The sequence below is a fragment of the Herpailurus yagouaroundi genome, unplaced genomic scaffold, assembly GCF_014898765.1.
Source record: "Herpailurus yagouaroundi ecotype Mexico unplaced genomic scaffold, PumYag 28, whole genome shotgun sequence".
NCBI lineage: Eukaryota > Metazoa > Chordata > Mammalia > Carnivora > Felidae > Herpailurus > Herpailurus yagouaroundi.
The window spans coordinates 20,803,311-20,815,697 of record NW_024412376.1 but is presented as its reverse complement, the minus strand read 5'-3'; the positions used below and the strand labels follow the sequence as shown (position 1 = coordinate 20,815,697).

The 12,387-nt window shown below is 36.1% G+C and overlaps 1 protein-coding gene across 4 annotated transcripts in view; it reads left to right on the top strand.

The window, feature by feature from the left end:
- The window catches only part of CLCN3 (chloride voltage-gated channel 3), a 97,465-nt gene that overhangs the window by 69,210 nt on the left and 15,868 nt on the right, over positions 1-12,387 (top strand). For all 4 annotated transcript variants that reach the window (XM_040470776.1, XM_040470792.1, XM_040470782.1 and 1 more), the window contains 5 exons: positions 544-750; positions 3,407-3,487; positions 4,386-4,931; positions 7,881-8,067; positions 10,885-11,283. In XM_040470776.1, the coding sequence (XP_040326710.1) occupies positions 544-750; positions 3,407-3,487; positions 4,386-4,931; positions 7,881-8,067; positions 10,885-11,283 (1,420 nt within the window). The remainder of the gene's footprint in view (positions 1-543; positions 751-3,406; positions 3,488-4,385; positions 4,932-7,880; positions 8,068-10,884; positions 11,284-12,387) is intronic.

The window sequence follows — 12,387 nt, the reverse complement described above, 5'->3', positions numbered from 1 at the left end:
AAGGAAGGAAGGAAGGAAGGAAGGAAGGAAGGAAGGAAGGAAGGAAGGAAGGAAGGAAGGAGAAAAAAAGTCTTTAATAAGGGGTAGTATCATGCAGCATTTAGCTGTTGCCACTTAACCGTTCTTAATATACAGGAAAATACTGTATGTGATGACAGTACTATGAGAAGACATAATTCCCTATTTCTGGCAGAATGTCTGAAATGTATCTATGTTTCTACAACAGAAATACTCATATTTGCCTTTTCCTGGTTATGTAATTACAACCCTTGTATTAAGGTATGTATTTCCTTTAACATGGCCTTGTATTTTAGTTTTGTTCATGAGATACGGTTGCCTTCAATCCTTGCTTGAGAAGATAATTAGAATATGATACAGATTTATTATATGTAGCATAACAGTTAAGGCTTTTGAAAAATTGTGAATTGTTCCTTGGTCCACCTAAAAATCTTTGCAAGGTGGTTTTGTGAGTAAAACAAGAGAGTAACTTAAGTTCTCCTGTTTCTTAAAGAAAATTAAACTGTCTTATTCTTTCCTTTGTAGATTAAAACTATTTTAAGTGGATTCATCATCAGAGGTTACTTGGGAAAATGGACTTTAATGATCAAAACCATCACATTAGTATTGGCTGTGGCATCAGGTTTGAGTTTAGGAAAAGAAGGTCCTCTGGTACATGTTGCCTGTTGCTGTGGAAATATTTTTTCCTACCTCTTTCCAAAGTATAGCACAAATGAAGCTAAAAAAAGGGAGGTAAGTGTCTTTTGTAGTTTATTTGACAGATAAAAATTTATGACGTAGACTTACATCAGTGAGAATTTCCTAGTATAAAGATCACATTTTTACTCTACTCTTTGGATAAATTCTGTGTTCAAATTCAAGTGTGAGAATTGTTTGCTTCTTTTTCCCTTTGTGAGTACCTCTGATGTGTTTCAGACCCCATACCCAGTGCTGCTCAGTTACCCCTATATTTTAGAGAGGTTTTGATGGACTACCATTGGTTTCAGTTGAATTTCACAAAGGTCTTTCCATTTGTTTTTGCTTTGCCTTACACCTTTCTTCCTCTGAAGTTTTCCCCAAATGGAACATTATTTTCTCCTCTGGAGGAAGTGTCTAATGCCCTCAAGAGATGTGTGTTATCTGCAGAGAGCTATGTGGCATCGTGAAGATGTTCTGAGGTCTTTAAGGACCCCTCAAGATTTAAATCAGGGATTCACACTAGAGGGAGTATAGGAATTCCTCTTTATTGAGCTGCTCAGGAGCATTTTCCTTTATCATTTATTTTAGGCCAGCCTGAGATCTCCTAGGAAGTCTTTAAACTTTATAGAATTTCCTAATGATTCTAGATTGCTGTGGATATTTTCTAGAAGGAAAATGGGCCCCTGAGACCTTTTGTATTGGCTCTATACTTTGGGGGCCCAATCCTTCCTGTTTTCCCAATCTAATCTGTAGGCCAAGATGGTATGGTGCATCTTGGGGGTTTTTAAGGTATGATATTTTTATATCGTTAAATAGAGAACTCAGAGGTCTGTGGCCCTAGCACAACCCTTTCATCCTGTTGTTTTTAATAATATAAGAAAAGAGTAGAATATTTTTATCAAACGATTTAATTCTTGAGTTGATACAATTCTAGGTCAGTTTAGTACTAACACATTGTTCATGCATTGGCAGCAGGTAGTCTAAAAGTGGAACACTTCAGATCATTATAGTTCCATCTCTGAATAATAATTGTGATTCCAATATTACCCTCTAACAAAAAGAGCTGACATTACTGATTGCTTACTATGTATCTGCCTCTAAGTCCTTTACTTGTATTTTAAAATTTAAATCCACAATAATCCTATTAACTTGGCACTGGTATCCCCATTTATAGATAGGAAATTAGGCGTAAAGCTGCTAAACTTGCCCAAGATTGTATAGCAGAATGTCAGAGTATGGATTAAAATTTATTTTTCTGACTCAAGTCTATACTCCTTACCACTACTACTACTATGACTGTGTGGATCTGTACGTATGTTCAAAACAAAACATAACCTAAAACTGTATTATAACAAATCAGTGGCTAAAATGAAGCTATAGCATTTGTCCCTCCAGTGCAGTTCCTTTACTTGCTATTGTACCTTGATATTTTGGGGGGTAAATTTTATTTTTATTTATTCATTTTAAGTGCAAAATGTAATTTGTTAGGAAAATGTTACAGAAATTAAAATCACTTAAAATTTTAAGATACACACTGTAGGTGGTTAGTAATGTACAAGACATTAACTTGGTTCACCCTTAGCATATAAATGCCTAGAGTTTGTTAGTTGTGAAAGCATTAAGGTCTCATATATTGGCTTTCTTCCTAGTTCACTTCCTTGACATTTTTAAATTAAATGATTCCTTTATACTTACAATAAAATGTGAGTTATGACTACTTGGGTGTTTTGCCAGACAGCAGCTTGACAATGGAGATCATGTTCTTAACTGTATATAATTTAATTTTGATTATTTCCAGTTTCTTTTTCAGAAATGTAAAACTTCACCATTTGTGAAAATGTTTTGATAGCCTCAGATATTTACTGGAATGAAATAGTGAAAGGAATAATTAGACTCTTAGGAAAATAATTACAACATGAAATGTTTAGTGAACTTATTTGTGTAGTTGACTTCGTACTGGTGGAAAAGTGGGCAATGTCCAAGTGATAGTCTGGGGGGGCTGGAGAGAGGATCTGTAAGAGCTTTTGTGGATATTTTTGTCTTCTTTAACTTTATTGTTAGGCTTCTAGTTGGAAAGACTGTGTCATAAAGGGTAGCCATTGTGCTTTAGATGAGGTTTTCCATATTGGCAGTTGTAGTATTGTCACAGGATTTAGAGTAGTGAAAATAAGGAAACTCGATAGGTTTTAAGTTCTCTGGATATTTTAGTAGGATTTAGAAAACAGTAGTTATCTCACATCAATGTTTTTTGACTGAATATTGAATATATGAATGACCTTTCAACTAAAACAGAAGAGAAAAAAATACCTTTTTAGAGGAAATAAATATTTGCCTCTGTTTGGGGCGGTGGGTGGACATGCAAGTTAAATTCAGAAGAGGTTGGGGCGCCTGGGTGGCGCAGTCGGTTGAGCGTCCGACTTCAGCCAGGTCACGATCTCGCGGTCCGTGAGTTCGAGCCCCGCGTCGGGCTCTGGGCTGATGGCTCGGAGCCTGGAGCCTGTTTCCGATTCTGTGTTTCCCTGTCTCTCTGCCCCTCCCCCGTTCATGCTCTGTCTCTCTCTGTCCCAAAAATAAATAAACGTTGAAAAAAAAAATTTAAAAAAAAAAAATTCAGAAGAGGCATTTCAAAAATTCAAGCAACATAAAGAATTTTTATTTGATATATTTTAATTTATAAGAATATACGAAATAAGCCAAATCCTCTTTTTAGGTGCTATCAGCTGCCTCAGCTGCAGGTGTTTCTGTAGCTTTTGGTGCACCAATTGGAGGAGTTCTTTTTAGCCTGGAAGAGGTAGGTAAAAAAATACAGCAATTAAAATTATGTATAATTACCATTACAAATGTATTTTGACACACATTTCAGTTTTGTAACTAGTGTAAGAGATGCAGACTTTGTCTTAAAAACAAAGATTTAATTTCATAAAGTTATTTTTCATGTATTCTTACATAAAGAGTAATACATTACACATGTTCTTTACCTTGAGAAAAGTCTTAAAAATATTATTCTTGTATAATTATTAGTGGTCATTTAAAATTTAACTTTGTTGACATTTAAAAGTAAGCAGAAGTGAATTTGACTTAATAGAAAATATTTAACCACTATTTGTTAAATTATAGCCCATGTTTTTATTTTAAAAATACTTAATTCCTAATGTGTTTTTGTGAGTTTTTGTTGTATGATTATTTCTGTGGCAGTGATTGATATTTAAAAAGATGATTTTAGTTCTGTCACTGGTTTAGTTTGTTTTTGTTCTCTCAAGACTTTTTACATGTTTACACAAAAATGTGACTGGGAATGTTTTAAAATTTACTTTTCCCAATTTTTGCATTCTTTTTTTTTTTAATATAGAACAGGCAAATACTTCTTTTGAGCTCATAGGAATTGGTGGTGATGTATTTATTCACTCTACATGATTGAATTGGAGGTGAAACTCATTTTGAAAATAAAAAAATGCTGTGTCTGAAGTAATTATTAGACATTTTTTGACCAGTTGATATTGTGAATTTATAATGATGTGATAGCCAAAGTTATTAAACATCAATCTTTTTCTTACCGCAGTAAAATCTATTATATGTAAATTCTAGCTGCAACAAAAATTAGACTATGATATTCGCCATTCAACTTATACCATATTGGAAACATCTTAAAATTCTAGCATTAATTTTTCTTTTCCTTTTTTTTTTTTTAGGTTAGCTATTATTTTCCTCTTAAAACTTTATGGAGATCCTTTTTTGCTGCTTTAGTGGCTGCATTTGTTTTAAGATCCATCAATCCATTTGGTAATAGCCGTCTGGTCCTTTTTTATGTGGAGTATCATACACCGTGGTACCTTTTTGAACTGTTTCCTTTTATTCTCCTCGGGGTATTTGGCGGGCTTTGGGGAGCCTTCTTCATTAGGGCAAATATTGCCTGGTGTCGTCGACGCAAATCCACCAAATTTGGAAAGTATCCTGTTCTTGAAGTCATTGTTGTTGCTGCCATTACTGCGGTGATAGCCTTCCCTAATCCATATACCAGGCTCAACACCAGTGAGCTGATTAAAGAGCTTTTTACAGACTGTGGTCCTCTGGAATCCTCTTCTCTTTGTGACTACAGAAATGACATGAATGCCAGTAAAATTGTTGATGATATTCCTGATCGTCCAGCAGGCCTGGGAGTATATTCAGCTATATGGCAGTTATGCTTAGCACTCATATTTAAAATTATAATGACAGTATTCACTTTTGGTATCAAGGTAAGTACTGATGTGAGGTGCTATTTAAGTAATCTTGGCATGTTCAAAACTTTTATGTGAAATGAGCAGTGAATGTTTATCTAAAAGTGGTTATTTCATAAATGTAGGCTGAAAAAAGTTCTTATCTTTTGGGTTTCATTTTAAATAATGGAAAAAAAAAGAATTCCTTTGGATATATTGCTGAGCATGGTTATTTGTTGCTGTGTAACACATCACCCCAAAACCTGGCAATTTAAAAGAACTATTTTGCTCTTGATATTAGGTCAGTAATTTGGGAAGGACTCAACTGGGCATGTTTTGTTTGTGGCCTATCATACATGTCATCAGACATGGCTAAGGCTGGTCATCTACCACCCAAGCTAGGAAGATTCAGAACGTCTGGCTCTTGAAACATTTCTCTCTCTCTCTCTCTCTCTCTCTCTCTCTCTCTCTCTCTGGCTTTTCCAGTATGGTGCCTTCAGAGCATTTGGATTTCTTACATGGTAGCTCAAGATTCTAAAAGCAAGTGTCCCAAGAGGACCATTTCTTACCTAGCCAAAGAAGTCATGCACCATGCCTCTGTTGCATTCTGTTTGTCCAGACTGTCACAGAGGCCTACCTACCTCTTAATTGGAGCAGTGTTAGGGAATTTATGATCATGTTTTATTTTTTTATTGTTTAATGTGTGCTTTTTTTGTTTTGTTTTTTTGAGAGAGAGACAGAGTGTGAGCACGGGGGAGGGACAGAGAGAGAGAGAGGGAGACACAGAATCCGACACAGGCTCTAGGCTCTGAGCTGTCAGCACGGAGCCCGACATGGGGCTTGAACCCATGAACTGTGAAATCATGACCAAGCCGAAGTCAGATGCCTAACCGTTTGAGCCATTTAGGTGCTCCCATGATTGTTTTAAACTACCACAAACTTAATGGCTTAAAATTACACAAATTTATTTTAGTTTTGGAGATCAGAAGTCCAAAATGGGTCTCACTGGGCTAAAATCAAGGTGTTCACATGGATTTATGTAGTCTAGCTTTTTTTTTTTTTTTTTTTTTTTTTTTGCCTTTTCCAGCCTTCTAGAGGCTTCCCACATTCCCTGGTTCATGGCCCCCTTCTCCCATCTTCAAAGCCAGCAATGGGTGGTCAAGTCTTTTTTATCTTCATTTTTCTAACCCTATTCTAAATCTTTCTTCCATATTTAAAAAACATTTGTAATTACTTTGAGCCCAGTTAAGTAATCCAGGATAATCTCCTGTTTAAAAAAATTTTTTTAAGTTTATTTATTTATTTTGAGAGAGAGGCAGATAGTATGAGTAGGGGAGGAGCAGGGAGAATCCCAAGCAAGCTCTGCACCGTCATTGCAAAGCCCCATGTGGAGCTTGAACTCACAAAACTGTGAGGTCATGACCTGAGCCAAAACTGAGAGTCAGACACTTAACCAACTGAGCTACTCAGGCACCCATGATAATTTCCTGTTTTAAGGTCAGCTGATTAACAACCTTAATTTTACCGGCACCCTTAATTCTTCCTTACTGTATAACATAACATATTCACAGGAATTAGGATAGGGATATCTTTGGGGAGCTATTATTCCACCTATCATATTATTATAGGGTGTTAGCTTGAAAGGACACTGCAGACTCAGAGTTAAATTACTAGCCTATGAATACCATGTCTTTTTCCATCAAGGATTTAAGGGAGCTAGGCCTAATGCCCTGGGATGTTGCTTCATGTGAATTTATAAAAGAATAATATTCATTAATTAGTGATTTGCCAGTAAATATAATTCTCTTATATGGCTGTCAGTGCTGTATATAGGGAATCCGATGTCAGCTAATCCTTGTTCCTTAAGTTAACATTCACTAGTGATTATATGCTTTCACAGATGTAGATTATGTGGAATAACAGCTTAATTTCAACAAAATTGTAATGATGGTTTTTGAAATATGGTCTCTGTCTCTTCTGTTGTTCTCTATTTAGTCCACTGGTTATAAGAGTTAAATAATAGAAAAACCTTGAAGTTTAAAATGTTTAATCATAGTGAATCAAGTTAAAGCAGCTGTTAAAGCTCCTGTTTCTACAGTAAGTTGATTTTCTGTAAATCCCAACTTTCTCATCTTTAGCTGAGCTACAGGAAGCTGGAGACAGTTGTCAGGTCTTTGTTAAGTCTCACCTCGCTCTGTGCTCTGGCTGAAGGATCCTAATCAACAGGAGAGTGTAAAACATATTTTGATCTCTTCTATTTGGATAACCTTTTAATGATCCTAATGCAATGTTCAACATGCCATTATTTTGTGCTCAGCTTATTTCATTTCTGTAACATTTTAGAGCTATTAGTATTTTAATCCTTAAATGATCTCGCTTAAGGTATCTACTATTCCTATTTTTTTCATTACATTTAATTGATACATACTCTTCTCCATATATGTGTGTGTGTGTGTGTGTGTGTGTGTGTGTGTGTGTGTGTGTGTCGTTAAACAAATATTGAAGGACCTGATAAGCTTGTCCTCTTTACATTGTACTACTTGAGGAATAGCATGTAATATTTTTTTCATTTGGTAAACAACAAATATGTAGGGAGGATATAATCATGGAGTAAAGGACAGTACTTCACACTAAATTGATTCAGTTTAATGAAAAATGCTTCATATTGTCCTTTTTTTTCCTTTCCCCGTTTCACCATGAATTAATGAAAATCGTGTTAGGGACTGGCATTAAGGAACCCTTGAGCTAAAGGATGAATAACCCTTAGGTTGGTTTAGAGAATGTTATTTGTTACTTTGTAACTGAAATCACAGAATTACTAAGGTATCATTAGAACAGTATTTTGCTGTAGTTTTATTTGTACTAGGATTTTGCTATATAAATAAAATGTGTAAAGAATCTAAAGTGTTAGTTAGAAATCCATAATTTAGGTTCCGAGCATATAAGTAGAGGATCTCTGTCCCCTTAAGCATTGTGGTTTTGTTACAGGTTCCATCCGGCTTGTTCATTCCCAGCATGGCCATTGGTGCGATTGCCGGAAGGATTGTGGGGATTGCGGTGGAACAGCTTGCGTATTTTCACCATGACTGGTTTATCTTTAAGGAATGGTGTGAGGTTGGAGCTGATTGCATTACACCTGGCCTTTATGCCATGGTTGGTGCTGCTGCGTGCTTAGGTAATGTAACTGTGTCTGTGTATGGATGTTTGTGAATCTGAGAGAGAAGAGAGCGAGTGTGGGAGCACATTTATGCTTAATTGGTGAGGGGGGTGAGGGCGGTACAGGATGGAGGAAGAGAATGTTTTAACAGAAATGAAACCACTAATATATAGTATTTATGTAGTAATAGTTTTCATTTTGCCTGCTCTAAATATTTGTTAATACAAAAATTTAATGGTAGTTACCATCTTTTAAACATCATGTAATGCTTTGTGACAGAAAACATCTCAGTACAAATTAGGCTTAGTTTGAATCCTGTCAGGGAGATTTTTGGTTTTTTCATTGTCAGGGATCTTGGCTTACCTATAACAACTATAGCATGGTTCCTGAGATTAACATTTAGCAAAGCTGAAGATTTGGTTCTGCAGTGATTTATAATTAGCTGAAAAGAAAGAGTTCTTTACCAGCCCTCTTTTATTTAAGGTGCATTTATAGGAAAATTAAAAAAGATAACTACTGTTTTAACGAAAAGCAAAACAAAGTAACTGCATTAAATATGAGTCTGTTGTCCTCTTGGATATGAAAAATTGTTACTTTAAAATTTAAATGTCGAATTTTGGTTATGATATTAAATAGTTGGTATTTTGACTTACTTTTGTTCAGTGAATCACAAATCTATAATTATTGATCTCCAAAAGAATGCTATCAAGTTAAAGTGAAGGACAGGACATTTTCACCACAGTAGCGGTGATTTAGTAGTTGTCCACTGTCTGTAAAGTGCTGTGCTAGGTGCAGTGAGTGATACAAAAAGAAGTGTAAAACATGGGCTCACACTTCAACGACAGTCAGATTGGGAAGGGAAGATAAGACCAAAACTGAGAAACAGTAGTAGGAAATATATAATAATTATATATAGTACTGAGTCTATGACAGTGTAGGAAACTAGAGGAAAAGAGAGCTGAAGTAGTTCAGGTAGAACAGGAGCTTTATTTCAGAAAACTAGTAGGATTTAAAGAAGAGGATTTTGTTGAGGAATAGAATGGTGTGAAATTGAAGGAATTGGAATAAATTTGAGGATACTGATAGTATTGAAGCAGAGAGTGCATTTTGGATACTTTTGGGAAATGAAGTTGGATTAGTGAGAAAGAGCCAGGTTATGAAAAGGCAATCATCTGTGTCAGGATGAATTTGTGTTTGGAATAGGTCGTATCTGTGGCAGAATCGTGGCTTTGGCAGTTGTAACTTGACAACTTTGGGAATGTTCCTTTACTTTGATTTTTTATTTTCTTATCTTTAAGATAGAAATAATAACCACTAATCTCCTACAGTTGTTTTGAGCAGTATATGAGATAAAATGCATGTAAAGCTGTTAGCACAGTGCCAGGTAAAATAAGTTACTTGAGTTCAAAACAAAATTCTCTGTGAACTGATTAGGACATGCCTGGCATAGTGTAGATGTGTAATATGTAGTAGGTTCTTTCTCCCTTCTATTTTTAGGTTAAAAAGCAAAAAGGAAGAGTTTAAGCTTAATTATACAGTATGAACTGGCGAATCCTGGTAGGTTTTTGAGCAAAGGAGCAACATGATGAAAGTAGTACTTAGGAAAGATTAACCTGGGAACATGGCTTATAAAGTGGATTAAAGGTAATGGGGCTTGGAGTCAAGGAGGTAAGATAAAATAGTATTAAAATTAAGGAACAAAGTCTTGAGAGTCTGGACTAGTTTGGTTAAAGTGACAATAGTGAGAAGGGACCAATAGATGGATATTTTGCAAAGCAAATCAGATAAGACTAGGTGAGAGTCTAGGTATTGGATTCAAGTAAAGGATGAACCCGGAATAACTATCTAGGTTGTCAGGAAGAACATGGTGCTGTGCTGGCTGGAATGGGTAGCTCTTTGGGGAAGAAGAGGACTTTGGTTTTAAATGTGTGGTATTTTTTGTGGCAGTGGGTCGTCCAAAGTCTTTTTACAGTTGGAAAACAAGACAAGCACAGCAATAAGGTATGCATAGTTGGAGACATGGAACAATGGCAACAGGAAGTAGAAAGATGTGGATTAGGAAGCATGAGCATAGAGGTGATAGTTCAAAATGATGATTTTGGGGGGCACCTAGGTGGCTCAGTCGGTTAGCATCCAACTTCGGCTCAGGTCATGATTTTGCAGTTTGTGAGTTTGAGCCCTTTGTTGGGCTCTGTGCTAACAACTCAGCACCTGGAGCCTGCTTCAGATTCTGTGTCTCCCTCTATGCTCCTCCCTTGCTTACTCTCTGTCTCTCAAAAATAAACATCAAAAAAATTAAAAAAAAAAAATGATGATTTGGGTAAATGAATAGATGAGTTTCTAAGGGAGAGGATATTACACTGTTAACATAAATCACAAGGCACCAAAATATTTTACTCATTTTGAAAAGATTTAGAGGAGAGAAATGTATTAATATTCTACCCACATAGGAGCTTTATTTGTAATGTGGTAGTAAGCAAGATAGCTATGATGTGCTTCACCAAATTCTTTAATTAATAATCAGCTTTTATAAGAGTGGAATTATATCTTTGCTATAGCAATAAACCAAAATGGCAAATTCGTTTCAGTTGGCTGTTTACTGTGAAGTAAACAGGTTTTGAAATGTTATTTTAATAGTCTTGTGTTTAACAAAGAAAATTGGTGTTTCTCTAGATCTTATTAAAACAGTGATAATTGTCCTAAAAGAGGAGTAGTAGTTTTCGATGATTATCCTTTTCACTAAGTTCTTTTTACAATTTGTGTTCAACTGCCTAGTAGAACAGTTCCACTGACCTGTCCTGTCCTCCTTGACCAGTGGTATTCATTTTTTTTCAGGTGGCGTGACAAGGATGACTGTCTCCCTGGTGGTTATTGTTTTTGAGCTCACTGGAGGCTTGGAATATATTGTTCCCCTTATGGCTGCAGTAATGACCAGTAAATGGGTTGGTGATGCTTTTGGTAGGGAAGGCATTTATGAAGCACACATCCGGTTAAATGGATACCCTTTCTTGGACGCAAAAGAAGAATTCACTCATACCACCCTGGCTGCTGACGTCATGAGACCTCGAAGGAACGATCCTCCCTTAGCTGTCCTGACACAGGACAATATGACAGTGGATGATATAGAAAACATGATTAATGAAACCAGCTACAATGGCTTTCCTGTCATAATGTCAAAAGAATCTCAACGATTAGTGGGATTTGCCCTCAGAAGAGACCTGACAATTGCAATAGGTACCCTTTTTTAAGAATACAAACACACATATACATCTGTCTGTGTCTATATCGTGTATCTGTGGAATCTATATATCTAGATAGATAAAGGCATATAATGGATTTTTGGAGGAAAGGAAAACAATAATATTTAATTGGTTGGGTGTGTTGGAGTAAAGAGTATATTTTATTTATGTCCCTGAAAGTCTTATGCTCTTTAGGAAAGGAATTTGTGAATTGTTTTCTCACTAAATACAGTTTTATCTTTTGATTTGGCATTGTTATCAGAGATTGGAGTCTGATTCTTTTCCCACTCAGATAAGCCTTGTTTATATTGTTTGTAGTAGCATGTAATATATGGCCTAGCAAGTGCCAGGGCATCCCAGTAAATACATTCTTTTTTTTTTTTATTTTTTTTATTTTTAATTTTTTATTTTTTTTTTATAAATTTTTTTTTTCAACGTTTATTTATTTTTGGGACAGAGAGAGACAGAGCATGAACGGGGGAGGGGCAGAGAGACAGGGAGACACAGAATCGGAAACAGGCTCCAGGCTCCGAGCCATCAGCCCAGAGCCTGACGCGGGGCTCGAACTCACGGACCGCGAGATCGTGACCTGGCTGAAGTCGGACGCTCAACCGACTGCGCCACCCAGGCGCCCCAATACATTCTTATATTAACTTAATATTGGCTTATTTGAATGCAGACTTTGAAAAATTTCATCTTTGGTCTGTTTCATATCAGATTCACAATATTTTCCTTTTTCAGTTTTTGGATTTAAGTTTACAATAGTAACATGTAATAGCAACTTTGTTATTTTTTTAGTCTTTAAAAAAAATTTTTTTTAAACGTATTTACTTTGAGAGAGAGAAAGAGAGAGCGACAGGGGAAAGGGCAGAGAGAGGGAGAGAGAATCCCAAGCAGGCTCCTCGCTGCCAGCACCGAACCCAATGTGGGGCTTGAACTGATGAACCATGAGATCATGACTTGAGCTGGAACCAAGCGTCTGATGCTTAACCAACTGAGCCACGCAGGCTCCCCTATTTGTTTATTTTATTTTATTTTTTAAAAATTTTTTTAACATTTATTTTTGAGACAGAGAGAGGCAGATCATGAATGGGGGAGG